This window comes from Rhinatrema bivittatum, chromosome 4 (assembly GCF_901001135.1).
Source record: "Rhinatrema bivittatum chromosome 4, aRhiBiv1.1, whole genome shotgun sequence".
Taxonomy (NCBI): domain Eukaryota; kingdom Metazoa; phylum Chordata; class Amphibia; order Gymnophiona; family Rhinatrematidae; genus Rhinatrema; species Rhinatrema bivittatum.
The window spans coordinates 377265858-377291290 of record NC_042618.1 but is presented as its reverse complement, the minus strand read 5'-3'; the positions used below and the strand labels follow the sequence as shown (position 1 = coordinate 377291290).

General features: G+C 42.3%; 1 protein-coding gene across 3 annotated transcripts in view; it reads right to left on the bottom strand.

The window, feature by feature from the left end:
• CACNA2D3 (calcium voltage-gated channel auxiliary subunit alpha2delta 3) overlaps nt 1-25433 on the bottom strand; it is a 1571161-nt gene that overhangs the window by 61657 nt on the left and 1484071 nt on the right. For all 3 annotated transcript variants that reach the window (XM_029600901.1, XM_029600903.1, XM_029600904.1), the window contains 2 exons: nt 11057-11112; nt 5149-5260 (listed from right to left, as the gene is read on the bottom strand). In XM_029600901.1, coding sequence (XP_029456761.1) covers nt 5149-5260; nt 11057-11112 — 168 coding nt within the window. The remainder of the gene's footprint in view (nt 1-5148; nt 5261-11056; nt 11113-25433) is intronic.

Genomic DNA, 25433 nt, shown 5'->3' with positions numbered 1-25433 from the left:
TACTAGGGAGTAGTAGCAGGATAGAAATAAATATGTGATAGTGATGCTTTAAGGAGCCAGTAGAGGAAAACTTAGTGAGAGCTGCTAGCTTGCTAGGTGCCTCTTTAACTGACAGTATCTATAGGAAATGAACAGTCGCAGGCATTCCTAGGGACAAGGAACCAATGAGAACTGGCAAGAGAACATAGACAGAGAGACAAAGCAAAACAGGAAAAGATCCAATAAAGAGCTCTTATCTTTGGAATTAAGGGGTAGATTTTAAAAGAGCGGCCTCGGAGGGAACGGGCAGTGCGCGCAGGGCTCGGAGCGCGCAAGTTGCACAAATGTGCACCCTCTTGCTCGCGCCGACCCTGGATTTTATAAGATACGTGCGGCTACACCTGGTGCGCAAACAAAAGTATGCACGGGCACACTTTTAGAAAATCTACCCCTAAGTGTATTTCACCCTCAGTAAACATTATGGGGTACATTTTCAAAAACAGCGCGCACGTGCTTTTGTTCGCGCACCATGTGCACACAAAAATACGCTGGATTTTATAAGATACACGCGTAGCCACACGTGTCTTATAAAATCCAGGGTCGGCGCACATAAGGGGGTGCACATTTGTGCAACCTGCGCGCGCCGAGCCCAGCGTGCGCTGCCTGTTCCCTCCGAGGCCGCTCCGAAATCGGAGCGGCCTCGGAGGGAACTTTCCTTCCACCTCCCCTCACCTTCCCCTCCCTTCCCCTACCTAACTCACCCTCCCGGCCCTATCTAAACCCCCCCTACCTTTGTCGGCAGATTTACGCCTACCTGAGGCAGGTGTAAATCTGCGCGCGCCAGCGGGCTGCTGGCACACCATCACCCGACCCAGGGGCTGGTCTGGAGGCCTCGGCCATGCCCCGGGCTGGCACCATGCCTCCGGACCATTCCCCTGACCCCGGGACATGCCCCGGACATGCCCCCTCCCGCCCCCTTGTACGAAGCCCCGGGACTTATGTGTGTCCCGGGGCTATGCGTGCACCAACGGCCTATGCAAAATAGGCGTGCCAGCGCGCGAGTGCCCTGCGCGCGTAAATCCGGCCGGATTTACGCGCGCAGGGCTTTTAAAATCTGGCCCTTTGGATTTTGGAACAACTCTTACTGATGTTTCTAGTGCTCCTACCATGTGACAGAGGCCGACCAATGGCACCGGTAGCCCCTGTGATATAGTAAGGGCAAAGGCTATCGGCGCCATTTTGAATACCGGCAGCCAACAGCCCGAGTGCAGGAGATCGCTCCAGGACCCCCGCTGGACCACCAGGGACTTTTGGCAAGTCTTGGGGGGGGGGGGGGGGTCAGGATTGTGGGGGTTTATTCGTTAGTTATACGTTGTATTCGTGGCGGTTCGCCATACAATTCGTGATCCCCATGAACACCACGAATATGGCATATACGTTGCGGATTGCCAATACGTTGCAAACGAATGCACACCCCTACTCTATACTAGCTGAGCCTACAGTCCTCTCAAGCTGAATGGGAGTCATACAGCTGAGACCCTCCCTGGGTCTCCAATACTTCCTCCAGTTACAATGCTGAACATGCTTTTTATAAGCTACTTTGTTAAGGGAAAGGCAGACTATCAAAGCAATAAAGAAAACTAAACAAACTATGGGTTGGTGGTGGTGTCTCCACAGAGTAAACTTTCTGTTTACCCTTCCATTCCACCATATTGGGAAGAAGAAACAAAGGCAAACACTCAGGAAAACAAAGAATGATCTGGGTTCCTGAGCTCCAGCTATTAGCATCTGCCTGCTGCAGCCATCCTGGCCCCACTGTCATTTAAAGATATATGATGGCCTTGCATGAGCATTTAAACACCACTCCTCCTATTCTGTTCAGATGACTCTTAAGGTACTGCTTAGCTTCTCTCCATTTTGCAATACAGCAAGTCTTCTTCCCAAAGTACCAAAGGTTTGAAATAAATACACACATCGAGCCTGATTTTCAAATGCATTTACACACTTAAAACTGGGTTTTACACATGCAAATACACTTTAGCTTTTGAAAATTGGTGCGATATATGCCATTGAATTGTATATAGCTTTTACACGTATAAGTGCACTTCACGTGTGGAAATTTCTTTTGAAAAGTGCTACACTAGTATGTTACATTTGCACAGGTAACTCCTTTGAAAATTAATTCCAAGTTGCTCATCGAATATTTTTGTGCAAACACCAAGCTCCCAAATATACCAACATACTTAGGGGAAAATTTTCAAAAGGATTTACACATGTAAATGTAACTATTATTGTAGCAATTTTCAAAAGCCATTTACCTGCATAAAGTGTACTTATGTGGGTAAATCCTATGGACAATTCAATGGCATATACTGTATTGTAAAAAATTTCAAAAGCCCAGTTATATAGGTGAAGTGCATTTATATGTGTAAAACTCAATTTTAAGCATGTAAGTGCTTTTTTAAATCAGGCCCTTAGTAAATATCTGTGTTGGCTGAGAACCAGATCAATAATACCAGACTAACTGAAAGGAGTAAACACAGTTTCTTAATCCTTCCATAATCAATGTTCTAAAAAAACCCCCAAAGATTATATATTATTGAAGAAAAGATGTATTTACATTATTTAACATTAGAGTCTATTTTTGTTGCAATTTGTGTATCCCTCTCATACAATCTGTATTTCAGGATTTCATGGCATTAGTACCCCAACCCCTGTGACGCTGCAGTAGGAAACTCGACTTTGGAGAGCATCCTAGATAAAGCACTGGCCCAGTTACTACTGTGTATTTACCAGCTGACTCCAAGGAAGAAAAACGAATTTGACATGTTTATATAAAGAACAGAAGTACCTGGACATTTACGAGATTTAGTAGCTACCTTCACAAATTCGCAGTACTTATTTTGGCTGTTGGTTAAATAAACCCTTGGGATATTAAAGAACGTTAAAAGGTCAGAATCTGCAAAAAAGCAAAATGCTGAAGTGGCATTTCAGTGCAAAGCAGAAAATTAGCACAGGATGGGCTTTCAAGGGAAAAAAGAATTTCTATACTGAGATATGTCAGCATCAATATAAGAGTTTAACTCTCAGTGCAATAAATAATGTTACATGGTACTAATTTAAAACAGCACCATCACTGTAAACCTGTACTTTATTGTAACTAAACCAATATTTGTATTTTTCACATAGGTAGGTAGCCATGATTTCACACAAAAATGTACCTTACTATGATCAGATATTATTTCTATGTTAAGCACTGGAGTCATCTGAGGAAGGGTCTCAAAAGCTCATGTGGGACATTACTGGATAATTCTTGTATTGATTCAATAGAAGGAATCAGAGCCTTCAAATATTTTTTTTCAGGACAATACCATTACTAGATATCTGCATGACTTGTTAATTTGTCCATCTGAATTTCTATGTTTATCATGACAATACATACAAAAAAGAGAAAGATATAGAAAATACAGAATGGAAGAGCTTCTCAGTTCTGCTGGAGAAATAAAACTGAACATTTCTAAAAGTATTTATTATTTATAATTTTTTTATGTTGCTTATATAATACATTCATGGGACATTTCCACAGAAGGAGTTATCATGTTAGCCACTAACAAATATTGAAGTATTATGGTGAACCTAGAAATATCTGTTTAATTTCTAAATTCTTATTAAATGATCATTTTCTTTTCCCCACAATTCCCCCTTCTTCCCCCCACCAAAATACAAAACACAAAAAATCATGTTGGATAAAATGACCACAACTTTATTAGATGACATGACAGGGAATCTAATCTGGTTGCCTATAGCTTGAACATTGTCCCTCCCTCTCCTCTCCCAACCCTGGGGGAGGTGGCATCAGGAAGCCCCAAACCTTGACCATGCAGAAGTAGAGACCTGCCACAAATAGTAAGGCCTCGATCATAAATTCTCTCCCAGGGTTATTGTGGCTGCCACCATGCTCTAGCAAGGCATCTGGCCTCTCAGCTGTGGGACATGGCCATATCAGGAGTCTACCAGGCCCATACCATTGGCCCGAGCAACTTCGAACAGGCTAAGACACTAGTCATAGCCAAATAATGTAAGCCCTTTAGACTCATCATTCATTACTTATCCTTCAGGCTTATGCACCCCACCACAACATACAGTACACACCTGCTCTAACATGTATAATCAGTATATTTCCTTCACCATTATAATGCACAGCTCTATATCAACTAAACACTTAAAGTTAACAATATTTCTGTATAATCTACAGGCATCCTAACTTTAACAAACACACTATATACTACACTATGTACTGTATAGGATGCAATAAGCAAGAGGGACAGGTTGGCGGGAAAACAGTAGTGAGGACAATAGGCAGAGGCAGAGAGGAAGCAGATCACTGCTCCTCCCCTTTTTAACCTCTCACCAGTACTTCCCTTCCAGCCTGCTCGTTATACCCCTGGCCGGCCACACCGTCAGTGTACGTGATCAGCCTATTAATCTGATTATACTGTTCTCAGAGTTAACTGCTCCAGTCTTACCTTCAGCATGCTATACTTTTCCTGACTATAGCATGTTATAGGAATACTATTTCACCCTCTTTCCTTCCAAAATAGCATCTCAAATACTAGGTATTCCAGTCAAAATGAGTACTTGCCATTTCACTGCAGGAAAAAAAACAGTTCTTGTACTTAAGTGTCCAATAGATGCTTTTGTGCTTGAATAGTAAATGTTTTGCATTAGCTTACAGCTAAAAGCAATATTTACTTTTCTGAAATATGAAAATCCTAGCTTGTAGGGGCTTTAACATTTGATTCATCAATAATTTTCAGTGTTTGGTTGTGAAGTTTGTTTTCCCTAATTTGTACCTTGCTGAACAGGGTGCTCACATCTTGCTTTAAATGCATAACCTTCCCTCCATAATTTCAGTGAACCTCTTCAGTCACAAAAAAAAGTCAAGTAAGGTCAAGCTTTCTGGTATGACACTGAACATAGCTTTAATTGAAGAATGTTATCAAACCTTTCAATGACCCCTATAATAAGAGAAATAACATCTTGTCATAGGTGATTAAAATACCTCAAGATATAAGATAGCAGTTAGAATTGCACGTCCTTCAACATAAATTTACAATTTAGTAGAACGGTTAAGGGTCTTCCAAAATATAAAACAATGGAAAGGCTTACTTGGAACAGTCATCGCAAGCGATGTTGCCTGTGGTTTCCTTTATCGTGCGTTCGGAGACGAATGCTGGATATTCAGTATCACAAGGCTCTAGGGCTTGCTTGAGTCTTTGTGCTGAAGGCATGCAAAGAGACCACATGATATCACTTCGCTAGCACAGGAAAACATGTTTTGAAAAATGCAGGTAATCAAACCGACATATGCTGAATTCTGCCACTCTTTTCATGCTTTCCGAGCAGTGCATGATGAATTGTTTCCTAATAGCTCCTGTGTGGCAAGCCTTTTAGTTTTAAGCCATGAGATAGTGATTTTTCGTTCACATGCACTTTTTTTCTTTAGACTTGTTTGGCCAGCTTAAGTGTGGCGCTTCTTGGTGCATCAGCCGCACATTATTGTGTGCAGTGTTCAACCAAAAATAATAATAATAATTCCCTATGTTTCACAGTTAAAATATGTCATACTAATTCTGTTTTAGGAAGCATACTAATTTGTAATAGCAAAACAGGTATTAGTTGGTAGGGGAAAGAAGCAAATATCTTCCAGATTAAACTGGCCACAGACATTACCCTTTTACTTTTCACTCCTAATCAAACTAGAAATATATTTTTCCTTACTTTACAAACCTTTGCTTGCCTAAGATGAGGCTGATTGGGGCTGCAGAACACACTGACATTAATGACTGATCTAATCCTGGTGTTACTAAATGGATACTATCAGCAGAAAATAGGAATTCTGTTTCAGATGTTAGCTTACAACTAGCCTTTATATTCAAGCTCAAAATTACTTTGGATATGATGGCATTCCTTAAAGTTTTCATAAGAGAATGACAGCCATTATAGTTACTTTAATAAATAAAGCATATCAAGTGCAGGGCTACCCTTTTAACACTGCCAGAAACCTGCAACCATGTTAAAGACTTTGAGGTGAATTTTAAAAGCCTGACGCATGCATTAATTAGGGGATGTGGGAAGAAGTCAGAATTGCACACGCCAAGCGGATTTTAAAAGCCGGTGAGATATGCACATGTCTTGTCTCCCACTTTGCGCACATATCAAAGTTTTCCAAAGAGAGGTGAGGCATCACCTGGGCAGGGCATAGGCGTTTCAGGGCATGAATCAAAGATGTACATGTAAATAATGATGAAACCCGGTGCACGCCAAGGTCCCCCTGCTGCGTAAATTTACTTCTGCTAAAGAAAACTAGGCAGATCTGCGGGGTTTTAAGGATCAGGGTTAACTAGGGGGAGTGAAGGCTATCTCTTTACTGGGCTAACTGGGGACGAACTGGAAAAACCGTGAATGGTGTCAGCGCGCGCCCCTTTTAAAATCTCCTGATTTACATGGTAGAGGCAGGATTGGAGCACACATGCGCATGGCCACTTAAAATTTGGCGCATAATCATGGCCAGCCTATTTTGTAACATATGCTCATATGCACGTCTATGTTGTAAAATGGTCACATATCTGGGTGCGAGCTGACGTATGCACACAGATGTGTGCACGTGACCAAGTTTGAAAGCATATTTTACTACTGATGAATTTCAGACAAGTTTAAAGGGATGGCAGTGTACAAACTGTGTTATAGCTCTTTTCTGTCACTGTGTAGTCACTTAAATAAAGTAGTTTGGTTTGTTTTATGTTTTAATAACTGCATTTTATGTTTCAAATTTTCCTGCATTTCACCATACACATCTATTTATCTGCCTAATTGTATGTATAGATATAGATGTACGTATGTACATATAGGGAGAGAGGGAGGGAGAGGGAGAGAGGGAGAAGCTGAATTCTCCTTCAAGTGGATATATGCAAAGGTAATTAAATTACCAAATAGCTCTATAACTTGGCATTTTGCTAACTTAGGGACAAGTTAAATCATATTGTTATATCTAGTGTTGGTTTTGAACAGATGCCATGAAAAATCAAAATGTTCTTAATAAAATGCAAGTCAGGAATATCAAATTAGATTAAAGCATCACTTTAATCTTGAGGAATGCTTTGAGCTACAAATAAAAACAGGTTTAAAGGTGTGAAAGATAATTTAGATCTGTTCAATCCACATAAAAGAGTCTAAATTTCTTCATTCATGTTATTGTTGAGCTGTTTATCCAGCTGTCTGTCTACACAGCCCAAAACTATTGCCACTTATGAGCTGTGGATTCTTGTGAGTGAAGCTCCTCACAAAAGTCAGAATGCCTTGCAAGGAAGAGATGGGCTGATCCAAAATTTGTGATTTTTATTTTGGATAACGTATTGTGGTTGCCATCTTAGTCCACCTGAATGCACAGAAACAAAGGGCATAAGCAAACACAAGACTAATCCACCCAGAACTGAAGAGCCTGCTTTATGGGATGTGCGTGCCTGCCATCCACATGTACTCATGGATCCCCTCACATCTATCAGAATCCTCATATCCCCCATGACATGTCCTGAAAGACTGGGGTGGATAGGGCACCAAAGAAAAAAATTCCAGGGACACACATGTAGCAATTTCATTAACTTTCTTTTACTTTGGAAAGTTGGAAAAAAAATAAGGTGATAACAAGTTTTTATTGAACTAAGTTAATACATATTTGCCTCGCTTTCACACTAGACCATTGCTTCAATGACCTTATGTTCAGGATACTAAAAGGGAATTTCAGAGCTATAAAGTCTTCATGTAGAAAGTATATACAGATAGGGGTGGATTTTAAGAGCCCTGCTCGCCTAAATTCGCCCAAAACCGGGCGGATTTAGGCGAGCAGGGCCCTGCGCGCCGGGAAGCCTATTTTACATAGGCCTACCGGCGCGCGCAGAGCCCCGGGACTCGCGTAAGTCCCGGGGTTCTCCGAGGGGGGCATGTTGGGGGCGTGTCGGGGGGCGGGCCCGGTCATCGCGGCGTTTCGGGGGCATGTCGGCAGCGTTTTGGGGGCGGGTACGGGGGCGTGGCTACGGCCCGGGGCGGTCCGGGGGCGTGGCCGCGCCCTCCGTACCCGCCCCCAGGTCGCTGCCCGGCGCGCAGGAGGCCCGCTCGCGCGCGGGGATTTACGCCTCCCTCTGGGAGGCGTAAATCCCCGGAGAAAGGTAAGGGGGAGGTGTAGACAGGGCCGGGCGGGTGGGTTAGGTAGAGGAAGGGAGGGGAAGGTGAGGGGAGGGCCTTGGAGGGAACGGGGGTAGGCTGCGCGGCTTGGCGCGCGCCGGCTATACAAAATCGATAGCCTTGCGCGCGCCAATCCAGGTTTTTTAGTAGATACGCGCAGCTCCGCGCGTATCTACTAAAATCCAGCGTACTTTTGTTTGCGCCTGAGCGCAAACAAAAGTAGGCCTATTCGCGCTCCTTTTAAAATCCGCCCCATTTTATCCTGAATTTTCAAAGCAGGCTTACAAGCATAAGTCTGCTTTGAAAATCAGAATGTGCGCACAGCTGCCTGTTAGCAGCTGTAAATGTGTGCAGTAGATTCATGTGCATGCTTTCAAAAAATGGAAAATATGTGCATAAATTATGCTATCCCCACCCCTGGAGAGCCTCCTTCTGGTGTGTGCAAAAGTATTTGCGGAAGCGCGTCTCTGTGTACCACTGCATACACAACCAATTTTCTAAAAACCTATTTCACACATTTTGGGGTAGATTTTAAAAGGAGCGCGCACGCGCGCATGTTTAAAAGACACACGCATGTTATAAAATCCTGCCTTCCTCCGTTCCCTCCCAGGCTGCTCTGAAATTGGAGCGGCCTGTGAGGGAACTTCCCTTCCCCCTAGCCTAACCTTTCCACCCCTTCCCTTAACCTTTCCCCCCTAGCCCTACTTTAACTCCCCCAAAAGTTTTATCCTACCTTTTGCGCCTGCCTCTGGGCAGGTGCAAATTGCCGGCACGCAATTCCTTGACACAGCGGCAATGTGCCCCGCCCCGCCCCTGCCCCCGGACCTCCCCGCCCCTTTTGTAAAGCCCCGGGACTTACACGCGTCCCGGGGCTTTACGCGCACCGCCAGGCCTTTTGAAAATAGGCCCAGCGCGCGTAACCTTTTGAAAATCCGGCCCACAGAGTACTGTTAGACACAATCCTCTACCCAGCTTTGCTCTGAAATGGCAGTGGAGATTGGGAACAATATGTAGAGAAGGCTAAGAGGCTAAAATATCATCAGAATATTTATTTTCTTTGCTTATTAGCCATAATCCAGAAAAACAAATCAAACTATGATGTAGATCAGGGTTTCTGTTAGGGATGTGAATCGTGTCCTCGATCGTCTTAACGATCGATTTCGGCTGGGAGGGGGAGGGAATCGTATTGTTGCCGTTTGGGGGGGTAAAATATCGTGAAAAATCGTGAAAAATCGTGAAAAATCTAAAAATCGCAAAACCGGCACATTAAAACCCCCTAAAACCCACCCCCAACCCTTTAAATTAAATCCCCCACCCTCCCGAACCCCCCCCCAAATGAGTTAAATAACCTGCGGGTCCAGCGGCGGTCTGGAACGGCAGCGGTCCGGAACGGGCTCCTGCTCCTGAATCTTGTTGTCTTCAGCCGGCGCCATTTTCCAAAATGGCGCCGAAAAATGGCGGCGGCCATAGACGAACACGATTGGACGGCAGGAGGTCCTTCCGAACCCCCGCTGGACTTTTGGCAAGTCTTGTGGGGGTCAGGAGGCCCCCCACAAGCTGGCCAAAAGTTCCTGGAGGTCCAGCGGGGGTCAGGGAGCGATTTCCCGCCGCGAATCGTTTTCGTACGGAAAATGGCGCCGGCAGGAGATCGACTGCAGGAGGTCGTTCAGCGAGGGTTCCGGCGCCTCGCTGAACGACCTCCTGCAGTCGATCTCCTGCCGGCGCCATTTTCCGTACGAAAACGATTCGCGGCGGGAAATCGCTCCCTGACCCCCGCTGGACCTCCAGGAACTTTTGGCCAGCTTGTGGGGGGCCTCCTGACCCCCACGAGACTTGCCAAAAGTCCAGCGGGGGTTCGGAAGGACCTCCTGCCGTCCAATCGTGTTCGTCTATGGCCGCCGCCATTTTTCGGCGCCATTTTGGAAAATGGCGCCGGCTGAAGACAACAAGATTCAGGAGCAGGAGCCCGTTCCGGACCGCTGCCGTTCCGGACCGCCGCTGGACCCGCAGGTTATTTAACTCATTTGGGGGGGGGTTCGGGAGGGTGGGGGATTTAATTTAAAGGGTCGGGGGTGGGTTTTAGGGGGTTTTAGTGTGCCGGCTCACGATTCTAACGATTTATAACGATAAATCGTTAGAATCTCTATTGTATTGTGTTCCATAACGGTTTAAGACGATATTAAAATTATCGGACGATAATTTTAATCGTCCTAAAACGATTCACATCCCTAGTTTCTGTCTCCTATCTGCCTCTTTTCTGAGATCATTTCTGGATTGTGCTAATCTGATCTCACTCAGTTGAAAGTTTATGAGACTAATTTAGGAGATCATGCTCATCCAATAACACAATTCCTCTCAATAATTTTGATATGACTTTATTTTTTAAATGTGGCCATTCCTGATTCTGACATTCTCTCCCAAAGAATGTGTTTCTTGCAGTGCTGATGATAAGTAGAAAAAGCAAAACTATGAATGTCAGAACTATGAATGTCAGAACTATGAATGTCAGAATCCACCATGGACTGGCAAAAATGTGAACAGCAAACATGATGTTCTTTCAAAAGTGAAATGTTTAGTTTATACTTACAGTACTAGCTATGACATGTAAACTTTAAGTACTGCATGCAAATAGCACATGAAACAACCAGAAAAATACATTAATAACAGAACAGAAAAGAATTCTACAGTAACTCACTGGCAATGAAATGAAGAGTACATAATTATTAATAACTTCACTGCAAATACAATATGAGCATGCCTTAATGTGTTTAAAATGCAGTCAAAATTAGAAATAATTCCCCAGGAAAGAGGAAAGGGATAGGATATTCAGCATTACCTTTCACTGTTAGATCTGAGTGCCACCAACTGCATAGATTAAATTCCACCAAAAACCTATGTAAAAGAGTAAATAATGCATATTATAGCATGTAACATTTATATTTATTTATTTATTTATTGTTTTTGTTATACCGAGTTTCATGATAGGCATCACATCAACCCGGTTTACAAATAACAAAGAGTGTAAAGCATAACGTAACGTAAAAAACAATATTTTCAATAAGAACCTTGAACTTTAAATACAGTGAATCAGAAAAAGGGAGAGGGAAAGTTACAAAAAACAAGGAAAATAAACTTGGGATGGAAGGGGAGAAATTGAACAGCACAATATTTACATTTCAGCCTATTGATACATTAGAATAGCAAGTGAAAAAATAAGACTATGAAACGGTACATAGGTAATCAAATGAATAAATATGACACAGTTGTGAATATATATTGGCTTTACTAATCAGTTTATGCTGTCAGTGTTAAGCTGATGCCTATAATATATGATGATGATTGGAATTTACCAAGAAAACTCCCAGATTATTATGTTATTAATTTTTGTTTCTTCATAGTAAGTTCTCCTAAAATTAATATTGTCAGGTTATTGTAGGCAAGGCAAGATTTAAGTTAGTGAGAAAACCAGAATGAATAGCTTACAGCTTAGTTTACTTGCCCATAGTTTTAAAATTGTGCATCTTCTGCTCAAGGATTTGATGTTCAATTACTTGTGGAAGGGAAAGAATTCCATTGGAAAAAAAAAAATCTTGTATTTGAGAGCCAGTTTACAAATCCATTTATGTGGTACAAAGCATTGTACTCATATACAGGGCATCCAAAAAGTCCTCACCTCATCTCAGCTGAAAGCAAGCACAGTGTTCCACAGCGCACATACTTTTCAGCACATGCAAAGGATGATTTCCCGTGGAGCAGGTTTCAGTCAGGGTAGGGAAACGTGCAAGTTTGCATTTTTTTCAAATCTATGTGTTATTTCTCATGTAAAAAGTACCCACCCAAAAAGCAGGTGCAAGCTTCAGTGGGTACTTTGTAGCCAAGACGACTTTCAGTCTTTTTATTAAATTTATATTCACATTACAATAACAAAAATGGCTAAAATAACTAAAATAAAATACAAGGGAATACAATTGCCAATATGTGTCAGATTTCAAATGAATAGAATTAACAGTTGTAATCAAGAATCAAAAAAAGTCAGATAAAGATTTCCAAATAGCGTAGTCATGCTTTTTCTGATACAATTTAACTGCTACAACAACTTCATATCTATACACCATACGAATTGTGTTCCACCAGAAAGTACAATTCAGTAGACCACAATCTTTCCAGTTTCTAAGTACCACTTGTAACACATATGCTAAAAGAATATCCAACAACTTGCATTGATTAAAAGTAAGCATGGCATGAGTGGCATCCAAGCAGAAGAAAATTATAGGCTATGGGCTGGTGAATGGGTAAAATTCTGGTAATAAACTCCCAGACTTGAACTGAAAACATATATAACATATGTTGTAATGTACCATCAGTTAGTTCACAATGTCACACAAGCCTGCTCTACCTAATCTAGCCGGTGTCCATATTACCTGATGTAGTAAGAAATATAAAGTTTGAGTGAGACTTGCTGAGATCGATACTCTCATCCACTGCCCAAAACCTCTTCCAATTAATGAGCCCTGGTTCTATCATTAACTCCTTCTCCCAAACAGCCTTTAGCCCTAGACACTGAAAGGAAAATTTAGTATGAAACTCCATATAGAACAAGGAAGGTTGAGTGGGGCCCCGACTCCCCCGAAATAAAAAAAAAAAGTTTAAAGTATGTGCACAGTGGCGGCAACAGTGGAGGCCCCCGATGTCCAACCCCCTGCCACCCACATAGTCAAAATCCCTCTCCCTCTGCTTCCTAAAGGAGAAACCCCCCTCCCTCTACCTCTAAGGCTATGTGGGGGTCAGCCCACAGATTTTTTTCCCTGCCGCTTTAAATGTGCAGCAGGGGCCTTGAGACCTGCTTTATGGTCCTGAGCTTCCCACTGCACATCTAACGCTTACCAGGGAGATGCTGTTATTTTATCACAGCTGACCATCTTCTCAGATGGCTGAAATAAAATATTCGCATCGAATTGACTAGTAATAACCTCCTTTGCATGTATTTGATTATTCATGCATGCAAATCACATGCAAAGGTCATTGTAAATGAGAAGGGTATCTGGGCAGCGTCATATAAAATATCACATATATCAGCAATATAATGCATGTTAGAGCCCTAATGTGGCTTGATGAATGACCCTGTAAGGGCCTCATTTTCTAATTGGATCACACGCAATAAGGGATGTTTCGCACGCGAAATGTCCCTTATCGCGTGCTATACCAAAATGGGGGCGGAGTCGGAAGAGGAGGCGTCGGGGCGTCACCGGGGCCGACTCCGCGAAGACGCCATGGACGACGAAAAGGTAAGGCCCTTTTCGCATCCGAGTTCATGCCCAATAGCTACACCTTCTATGGTGGCACTATTGGGTGCGAAACTGGCAGCGATCGCACCGCGAAGGTGCGATCGCTGCCGGCTAACGCAGGCCCGCCCCCCCCCTGTTTTGGCCCCCCTGCCCCGCATTCCCTAAAGTATCTCAGGCCTGCGATACTTTAGAAAATGAGGCCCTAAGTTTGCAAAGCTAGCTGGCTGAACAGATATTCAGTAGCACTTTTAAATAGATAAGCACCACTGAACACTTGATAAAGATAACTAGATACAGTAACCCGGTTATCTTTAGTCATACCGTATCTGCTGAATATCAACCTCCCTATGATTTTAATCACTTTATACCCTGTTTCCCCGAAAATAAGACATCCCCCGAAAATAAGACCTAGTAGAGGTTTTGCTGAATTGATAAATATAAGACCTCCCCCGAAAGTAAGACCTAGCAAAGTTTTTATTTGGGAGCATGCCCGTCGCACAGAACACCAGAGCATACAACTGTGATTTTTTTACCCTGCAGGATTCACAGTTGTTATCACAAACCAGCATAACCAGACAACTATTCAGAATATAATAAATGTTCATTTTTTTGTTCAACAATATATGTGAATTCTTCTTCATGGAAAAATAAGACATCCCTGAAAATAAGGCCTAGTGCATCTTTGGTGGCAAAAATTAATATAAGACACTGTCTTATTTTCGGGGAAACACGGTATTTACAGTGCCATAGTGACAGCACTGGTATTTTAAAGAGAATCCTTTTTCTGCTCGAAAATAAAAAAACAAAATTGGTTTGTATTTTTCTCTGGGAAAATATGCTATAAGAATTCACTCTTTACATTTGTTTTTAATCTTTCAGTTCTTTTAGCAAATGTAATGTGAAATGAGTTTCCCAAAGTTAATTGCTCATAGCAGGAAATTGCCGTAAAGATTTAATTGCAGAAGTATCTTTTGGCCTACATCTTGATACTGTTAATGGCTAACAGCAAAATGTTTCCTTTAAAGTGAACAGGGATTTTCCGACAATTATGGGAGCATTTCTGGATATATTAACTTAGATCCTACCCTTTACTGCAGCATTTCAATTATCAACCAGTGTTACTGTTCAGCCCATGGGTGTAGACTACCATATCATTTCAGAGTGTGCAATTAGAAGGGTAAAAGAGCAAAGTTATTCACACTCAGAATCATTACTTCCAAGTAAAATGGCATTCCAGTATCCCTGGACAAAATGTCAGGATATTCTTTCCTCTTTGCAGCTAGAACTTGTGTCCACATCTAACACTATTCTGGAAGTTACAAAATAGGACACCAAACAGACTCTGAAGTATGACTGCCACTACCCTGAAGATGAGATGAGCAATAGAGGGATCATGAGACATATGCTATAATTTTTATTACCTTTCATATATTAACACTAACATGCATTTACTGTTTTTGTATTTGTACCAATTACAAAAACAAACATGCAGCCACCTCCAGATAGGAATTACTTTTGAAATTCTTCTTCAGATGTTTTCTTTTGTTTTGGCCTTGTTTATAAGAAAGCTGCAGCAAGAAAAAGCAGACCTGCTGATTCTGAGGGATTTACCGATGACCGTGTGAGAGATACTGCATGCAAAAAGAATGTTGTAGCACTGAAGGATTGGATATATTCTTTGGAATCCTGCTGGGTACTTGTGACCTGGATAGGCCACAGTTGGAGACAGGATTCTGGGCTTGATGAACCTCTGGTCTGACCCAGTATGGCATTTCTTATGTTTGTAGAGATCCTGTTAGATCTCTACCAGAACGATATAGGAAAATGTGGGAAAGAGGTTCTGGAAACCAAATTTAGGATTTTAGGTAAGAAGCTGAAATCCAGAACCTCCAGGGTGGCATTCTCTGAAATGCTTCCTGTTCCACATGCAGGTCCTCAGAGGCAGGCAGAGCTCCAGAGTTTCAATGCGTGGATGAGACAATGGTGCAGGAAAGAGGGATTCAGCTTTGTAAGGAACTAGAGAAATGTTTGGGGAAAGGGGAGACTTTTATGAAAGGATGGGCTCCACCTTAACCAGAGAGGAACCAAGCTGCTGGCACTAACTTTCAAAAAGGAGATAGAGCAGCTTTTAAACTAGAACAAGGGGGTAAGCCGACAGTCACTCAGCAGTGCATGGTTCAGAGAAATGTATCCTTGAAGGATACTAATGAAACAGGAGAGTTAGGGCATCCCAACAGAGAGGTTCCATTAAAAGCAAACATAGTCCATGTGCCTATATGTAAAAAATCACCGAAGCTAATGATTTCCGAATTATCCCTAACAACTGAAAATCAGGTTAATACAAACAAAAAACACACTTTTAAAAGTCTGTATGCCAATGCCAGAAGTCAAAGAAGTAAGATGGGAGAGTTAGAGTATATAGCAGCAAATGATGAGATTGACATAATTGGCATCACAGAGACTTGGTGGAAGGAGGATAACCAATGGGACAGTGCTATATCAGGGTACAAATTATATCGCAATGATAGGAAGGATCAACTTGGTGGGGGTGTGGCACTTTATGTCCAGGAGGGTATAGAGTCCAACAGGATAAAGATCATACAAGAGACTAAATGCCCAGTAGAATCTATATGGGTAGAAATCCCATGTGTGTTGGGTAAGAGTATAGTGATAGGAGTATACTACCGTCCACCTGGACAAAATGGTCAGACAGATTAAGAAATGCTAAGAGAAATCAGGGAAGCAAACCAATTTGGCAGTGCAATAATAATGGGAGATTTCAATTACCAATCACAAATGAGTGGGAGCACAATAATAATTTTTAAATAGCCTAGATGAAGGTGTCAGCAAGCCTGTCGTTGTTTTCTACCAAAACCAACCGGTCTTCTCAATCATCCACCTTCAACAGTATTTTATTTCATATATATTTTTTGTAATTTTCTGATGTATTATTTGAATTAAAATTTAAATGTAACCACAGTCCAGGAATGTTTTAAGTGCTTAAAAAATTCCTGGACTGTGGTTACATTTAAATTTTTTAAGTGCTTAAAAAATTCCTGGACTGTGGTTACATTTAAATTTTAATTCAAATAATACATCAGAAAATTACAAAAAATATATATGAAATAAAATACTGTTGAAGGTGGATGATTGAGAAGACCGGTTGGTTTCGGTAGAAAACAACGACAGGCTTGCTGACACCTTCATCTAGGCTATTTAAAATGTATTATTGTGTTCCCACTCATTTGTGATTGATATACTCATTCAGCAGAAAAACCTACAGGCAGGTGGGCAGGACTGCCTGTGGGGAGTTACCATACATGGCTAGGTAGTATCAATTGGGAGGGAGTATGGGCTTGGAATTTATTTATTTTATTTATTTAAAATATTTATATGCCACCCAATAACTAAAGCTCTGAGCAGCTTTCATAGATAAAACACTCTCAATTCTGGTCGCCGCATCTCAAAAAATATATAGTTGTGATGGAGAAGGTACAGAGAAGGGCAACCAAAATGAAAAAGGGGATGGAACAGCTCCCCTATGAGGAAAGGCTGAAGAGGTTAGGGCTGTTCAGCTTGGAGACGAGATGGCTGAGGGGGGATATGATAGAGGTCTTTAAGATCATGAGAGGTCTTGAACGAGTAGATGTGAATCGGTTATTTACACTTTCGAATAATAGAAGGACTAGGGGGCATTCCATGAAGTTAGCAAGTAGCACATTTAAGACTAATCGGAGAAAATCCGTTTTCATTCAATGCACAATAAAGCTATGGAATTTGTTGCCAGAGGATGTAGTTAGTTCACTTAGTATAGCTGGGTTCAAAAAAGGTTTGGATAAGTTCTTGGAGGAGAAGTCCATTAACGGCTATTAATCAAGTTTACTTAGAGAATAGCCACTGCTATTAATTGCATCAGTAGCAAGGGATCTTCTTAGTGTTTGGGTAATTGCCAGGTTCTTGTGGCCTGGTTTGGCCTCTGTTGGAAACAGGATGCTGGGCCTGATGGACCCTTGGTCTGACCCAGCATGACAATTTCTTATGTTCTTATGTTCTTAGAATTTGTGAGGGGAGGAAACAATAAAATTGTGGGCAGGTAGCTCCCCCATGAGCTCCTCTGATATAAACACTCTTACTACTATTTTCGGGTGTGGATTTTCTGTTACTCTTAGCAGGGGCGGCATGTCATGGCTGTATCCTGATTTTTCTGTTCAAGTATTAATGCTTCCATGGAAACTTTTACTTTGGATATGGGAATTCTTTCCACCCTCCCTATCCCTTATGTATTTTAATGCTAATTTATTTCAGTTCTGAGTGCCCATTAACTAGGGACTCGGTTACTTTCTATATTTCTTGTTCTAACAACAAAATGGAGAGGTCCCTTAACTGAGAAGGAACCTGCAGATTGTCAGCATACAGAGGAGGGATGATTTATAGTCATCCAAAGGAGAAGGAGAAGGGAGAAAGGAGTTGGGATGGACCCCCTATAAGGTCCTGTGAATATCTACTGAAGTTTTTGGGAGAAGTGAAGTATCATTCTTATACTAAAAGGGAGAAGAGGAGAATAATTGGTGCCATTCAAGTATTGTGAGGAGGCCAAGGATTGTGAGAAGACAGCATGGAGACACAGGAGATATGAGTCTTTGTATTTTGACACAAATCAAAATTGGATTAAACATTCTCTTTACCAAAGATGTAGAATGGAAACTCAAAACTTATCTAAACCCATGGGGAAGGGTAGAAGAGAAAATTGGCTTTACAATATGAACCATTAAACAAGACTGAGAATTCACAAATTTTTTAGAAGCAATTGTAAAGTTGATAAGTGATACAAATAGATGTAAAGAATATCTTCATCATTCCACATGTCAGGAAAAATTTATGTTGGAAACCAAGTCAGCTTCTAGTGTGCTAAGTTCTGTGAGTGTGTGTATGTGAGAAAGGAATGGTGCTAAGTTCTGTGTGTGTGTGTGTGTGTATGTGAGAAAGGAATGGTGCTTCTGTGTGTGAGGTAGGGAGGGTGCTTCTGTATGTGTGTGGTGTATATGTGAGTCAGGGAGGGTGCTTATGTGAGTCAATGTGTGTGTGCGAGAGAGAGATGGAGCATGTTTTTGGCTGGCTTGTGGCTGTGAGAGAGAGGGCATGTGTGTGATTGAGCCTGTTTGTAAGTGAGATAGAACATGTGTGTGATTGACAGCTTGTGTGTAAGTGAAATAGAAAGAGCATGTATGTGATTGAAATCCTGTGTGTAAGTAAGGGGAGTAAGAGCATTGTGTGACTGAGAGAGACTGGCCAGAGAGGTGACGTGTGTATGTGTGAGACTGATCAGGGAGATGACTGGTGGTATGTGTGTGCTTGTGTGTGCTTGTGTGTGAGAGAGAGAGACTGGTTGGGGAGATGATTGGTGTGTGAGAGACAGAAACTGGTCTTGAGGGTGTGACTGGTGTGTGTGAGAGAGAGAGAGAGAGAGAAGAGACTGGTTGTGGTCCCTAAGGAAGAGGACCGTGAGGACAGCTTCAACAGCTACTGCTGCTTCTGGTGTGGCCTGCAAGGGAAAGGAGTAGGAGAACTGTTGGAGAGGGTAAGTAAAGGTGGCTTTTTAAGTTCATTTTTCTTGACTGACTACCATTTTAATTATTGGGTAGTATGTGATGTGTCTGCTGTTTGAAATATTTTATTGGTGTTTGGTAAAGGTTTCAAATTTTTCTTGAGTCTTTAATTATTGGATATTCTATTCATCAGCTGTTTTGAAATTATTTTATTAGTATGATTTTATAATTATGATTCATGATTTATATATCTTGATTTTATTGATTGTTTCATGAAGAATGGTGACATTTTTGTTTTTCCATTGTTGCACTGTATAGTCTGGTGAGATATGTTTTACAGTTTAGTTTTTGTCTGCACATTTCTATTTATACTTTATGTGGCTTTATTCTGTATTTGGTGAGATTTTATAACATGTGCGTGCCGGGTAGCTTTTTTTATGTTTTAAGGGGTGTGTACATATATGCAAATTATATTGTATATGTAATTGGGTACCCATGGGCCAGTATGGAGAAAAATCCCTCGGGCCACTATTTTCCCACAATCCGCTCCTGCTCTCAATGTGCAATGTAGAACCATTGCTGATTTTCTGAGCAGCAGTAAAGGCTGAGGTGGATCCACTCATTCAGCAGAAAAACCTACAGGCAGGTGGGCAGGACTGCCTGTGGGGAGTTACCATACATGGCTGGGTAGTATCAACTGGGAGGGAGTATGGGCTTGGAATTTATTTATTTTATTTATTTGAAATATTTATATGCCACCCAATAACTAAAGTTCTGAGCAGCTTGCATAGATAAAACACTCTCAATAAATCATATAAAATAATCAAAAGGAAAACAAAATACATAAGCTTAATCTGAATATAACTGTCTCAACATATCTCTCAAAGCTCAGACAACATCAGCAAATGCCAAGTGAAAAAAAAGTCTTCAACATTTTCCTGAAAGTAAGTTAACTGTAAATCCTCTGGCAACGTGTTCCATAGTTCAGGAGCGACCAATTAAAATGATTGCTCTTGAGAGTTTGAAAGATGAGCATAGTGCATTGATGACACATCCAACAAATGTCTCTAGGACAATCTCAGGGCCCCTGATGGATTGTATATATGAGGCATTATGTTCATCCATGGTAGGGCCTCAGAATTAGTCATCCTGTGAACTAGTGACAAGACCTTGTATTTTACTCTAAATGTAACTGGGACTCAGTGTAGTTTCTATAAAGCTGATAAAATGTGGGCTCTCTTATTTAATCCAGTTTTCAAACAGGCAGTGGAAATGTGCAATAACTGAAGAACATGCAATGCATATGCTGGCAAACCAATATAAAAAAAAATTCCAGTAATCCATCGCCTGACTAGAGTGAAAATCATCATTACGATAACATTTATAGTAAAGGAATGGCCATTTTGTCCTTGGATACAGCTGGCCTTGGAGCAACCTCCTAATTTTGGCCCCTGCTTTGCAGGATCACACAGGAGTAATTACTCAGCAGGAGCTATTCCAATCAGTTCCCATGGTTTTCAGAACTTGGCTGGAATCATTACAGCAGTAAACACTCTGGGGTCTTAGATTTGGATGTATATCTTTTTCTGCTTCAATTGGAAGAGGTTTCTTTGGGTGGCATTTTCACAGTGGGTTCTTTGATGAAGTTCAAGCAGATGGACAGTAAGTTGTGCAACCCTCAGAGTACTGGTCCTAAGGCATCAAGCACAGAGACAGAAGTGACAGACAATGGAGAAGAGAACAATGAACAATTTGCCAGGGAAAACATCCAGCAGAGAGGTGATTCTGAAGTAACGACACTCGGGAGGGCAATGGGGCAGATGAGAAGTAAGGGTGCTGGGAAATAATACTATAGCCCATTATTTGGATGATTTCTTCTTTGTTCACACCAAGGCATTCTAATGATGTGTATCTTTGTTGTAAAGTTTTAGGTGGTGACAACAGCATTTGGCATACCTTTAGCACAGGAAAAAATGGAGGGCCCAACAAGGGTAATAATCTTGATAGGCATTGAGCTGGTTTCAGATGAGATGACATCCAGATTGCCACACAAAAAAAAACTGTAGAAGATGAATGGGCTACTGCTGGCTAAGAAACTAATACTTGCTCAAATGCAGACTCTAATAGGCAGCTTCAACTTTGAATGTAGCGTTATTTCCATGGGTTGGGTCTTCCTATGCCAAATAGCTTCAGCTACGTCAGAGGTATGGAGAAGTCATTAACACATCCAGATGACCAGAAAGTTGCAGGAAGACCCTGGGATATAGAATTCAGACCTGGGATATTTTAATGGCATTACCATCTGGCTAGATTTAGCGCTATACTCTAATGCATTAGGTGGCATTGAATTGGAGTTTATTGCCAGGGTGCCTATGCACTGGATTTTAGTCAGTCACTTGTAGGATGTTCAGTGCCACCAGAAACTCATCATGCTTCTGAAACTTTTCTCCATAGTGGTCCCATTAATAACCTAGAAAGCAAGAATCAGGAATAGGAAGGTGATTTTCTGGTGTGACAACTTGGGAGTGGTGGAAGTAATAAATACTAGAGATGTGCTTCGTTTTTGCATCTCGGGTTGGGCTACATGTTGGCCAACCTGTGGAAAACTTCATTTTCCATTGGGTCATTTTTTTTTTCTCGGCAATTTTCACTGAAAAAAACCCAAACCACCCAACCCTTAGAATTTAGTTATTTACAACCCATCCACCTTCTGGACCTCCCCAAAACTTTCCTAAAATCCGTGGTAGTCCAGCGGGGGTCCCAGGAGCGATTTCCCGCTCTCGGGCCATCGGCAGCCAGTAAACAAAATGGCACTGGTGGCCCTTTGCCCTTTCCATGTGACAGGGGCTACCATGCCATTGGTTGGTCCCTGTCACATGGAAGGAGCAATGGATGGCCTGTGCCATTTTCTATGATGGCACTGGCCGTCAATTGCTCCTACCATGTGACAGGGGCCGACCAATGGCACGGTAGCCCCTGTCACATGGTAAGGGCAAAGGGCCACTGGTGCCATTTTGTTTACTGGCTGTCAAAGGCCCGAGAGTGTGAGATCACTCCCGGGACCCCCGCTGGACCACCACGGATTTTAGGCAAGTTTTTTTTTGGGGGGGGTCTGGAGTGTGGGGGGTTGTAAATAACTAAATTTTAAGGGTTGCATGTTTTTTTTTTTTTTTTAAATAAAAGTGCCCCTCCCCTCTGCGCTAACCAGAACAATGAATTTTCCCTGAGGTTTGGGGAAAATCAGTCTCTGGGTTCGGGTCCTCCGACCCATGCCAAATTGGACTATTTCTTTGAAATAGTCCAATTCGGCAAAAATGATTGCACATCTCTAATAAATACAGCTAGCAGAGTGTGTGCTAATGTTTGAGTTGCTACAGGAGTTTGTGCTGTGATGCCTATAATTTAATATAAGAGAAATGAATACACACAAGGAGAGTGACAAGATGCCTCAGCAGGAACTGATGGAACCCTACATCTTGACTGTAGTCTCAGGCACATATTCATCTAGAAAACAGGCTGCTTCTATTGTGCTGGAGTCAAACTTCCCCATGCCCATTTTACAGAGATGATTACTCCACAACCAACATGGGAAAGAAATGGGACGAAGAGGAACAGGGGATTAACTTTCTGAACTTGATATTGCAGATGTGCTACAGTTGTGGCTGCAGATGGTGTGGATTGTGAGTCAATCATTTGACTTCTGGGCAAGACTATGAGTGCTCCAGCAAATGTACAGGAGCCACAAAAGCATGGCAACTAAAGGAATGCAGGTGCACTGGATCAGAAAAATGCAGAATTGATTGGGAGCAGATGATCCCCCTATTGAGGCAGCAGGCCAGCAGTCTTGCTTGCTGAAATGTTTTAATCATTGTCATCATCATCTTTATTTATCTGATGCTTTCCCATATAAACACCCAAGGTGACTTACAACAATTAAATTCAAAAATATACAAAATACATTACAATAAAAATATACAATAAAAAACACAGCTTGATTCTCACTCAACTGAGATACAGTATTACTCGCTTAAACAGACCTCAGTCTGTATAAACCTAAATAAACAGCCAAGTTTTAAGGTGTTGTTTAAAAAGCTATAAATCAGAAGTAAAGTGGAGCTCCTTATGGAGTACATTGCAAAGGGCTGTAGCATGACAAAAGGCGGCACGCATATGAGTCCTGATCAGCTATGCTCTCTTTGCAGAAGGTACTTCCAGCAGAACCCCAGATCCAGTTCTCAAACAGCGAGTTGGGATATACCTCTTAATGTATTTGCTCAAATAACTATGTGCTAGATAATACAATAATGTAAAAATACAGAACCAGAATCTTGAATTGTATTCAGAATAGTACAGGTAGTCAATGAAGGCTTTTTAACACTGGCAAAACATGAACCATTCTTCCAATCCCCTTGGTCAGTCACGCAGCTGAGTTCTGCAGCAACTGAAATATATAAATCAGTTTCAGAGGGAGACCTAGTAACATACCAATACAGTAGTCAATATGAGATGTCACCAGTGATTCCAAGGCATATTTAGAGAAAACAGATATAATCTCTGTGTTGATTTGAAGTTACAGCATAAACCCTTGCACACTTTTGTGTAGGGGAAGGGGTACACCATCTAACTGAAGGGCAAAGTCAACCTTCTTTCCAACCTTAAGCGCCTCTGTTTTAGTTGGGTTTAATATAAGTTTATTAGGCACCATCCATGACTGAATTAAGGTTAAACCCCTATTGATGCATTGCTCCTTCCCCACAAGGTCCAGTCCTTCTGTTATAAAAAGATTGATTTCATCCATTAAATATAATGGGCCCAATATTCAACACTGGCGCAATATTCAGTGGATATGGCTAATCTGGGTGCACCCTTGGGCCTGGATTTATGCAAATAGACAGTTTATTGCAATTTGTGCTAATACCTCTGGCGAAGAGGTAAGTTAGCACAAATGGCGATAATGTTTTCACACTTTGCAATACATGCCAGACCTGTTGTATTTCCTGCATACAACCACTCGGGGACCATGTTCTCTCCACCTAGCTTGATGTTACCCAGGTAGAGAGTCCATCAAGTTAGATGGAGAGAACATTGCACAAATCTCATCTTTGAGTGAGTTTCCTCACTCCGAAGGTCATCAAATCATCACAAGAGCAGGGCCGGCGGAAGCACTAGGCGAACTAGGCGATCGCCTAGGGCGCTGAGCATTAGGGGGCGCCGAGCCGCTGACGGCCAATGGCCGCCGGTGGACGTCATCCCAATGGCAGATACACACAGCAAGAAGATCGCAGGGCCGTGGTACAGTCGCGTCTAAACATGCTGGTGCTCCTCCTCCTTCCTGCCCGTGCGGCCCCGGAAGAAAAATGTTGCCGGAGCCGCGCGAGCAGGAAGGAGGAGGAGGAGCATCAGCCAATGCAGGAACTTCTCCTCCTTCCTGCCCGCGCGGCCCCGGAAGAAAAATGTTGCCGGAGCCGCGCGGGCAGGAAAGAGGAGGAGCATCAGCCGCGTGCCGGAAGGAGGAGGAGCATCTGCCACGTTCAGAAGAGGATCAGCGCGGCTCGAGAAGACCGGGGCCGCTGCAGAGCCCATCCTGCAGTGGCCCGTGAAGAGGAGGCCCAGAGGTGAGAGAGAGAGACTGAGGGTTTGTACAGTGTGTATGTGTGCGTGTATGAGATGAGTTGAGAGACTGTGTGTGTGTGTGGGAGTGAAGACCTGAATGTTTGCAGAGACAGCATGGGAGAGCCTTTGTGTGTGTGAGAGACAGCATGTGGTAGTGAGAGCCTGTGCTTGAGCAAGACAGCATGTGGGAGTGAGAGAGAGCGTGTGTGTGTGTGTGTGTGTGAGTCAGCATGTGACAGTGAGAGCCCGTGTGTAGGAATGATTGTATGAGAGAGAGCATGTGACAGTGAGAGCCTGTGCTTGAGCAGGACAGCATGTGGGAGTGAGAGAGAGCCTGTGTGTGTGAGTCAGCATGTGACAGTGAGAGCCTGTGTGTAGGAATGATTGTATGAGAGAGAGCATGTGACAGTGAGAACCTGTGCTTGAGCAAGACAGCATGTGGGAGTGAGAGTTAGACAGCATGTGCAAGAGAGAGACTGTGTATAAATGATTGTATGAGGGACAGCATGTGAGAATGAGTGCCTGTGTATGTGAGAGAGAGAAAGCATGTGAGAATGAGAACCTGACCCTGTGTTTGAGGGAAGCAGACAGATGGAGAGAAAATAAATATGTTATAAAAGGAATTGGCAAAAAAATAAGAAAGGTAAGGTGGAAAAAAAAAAGCCTGTGACCAACCGATTAGAAAACTAAGATCAGACAGCAAATGTAAAAAGAAATAAATTACTTTTTACTGATTGGAACATGTAATCTTTGGGAATGTGCAAGAGTA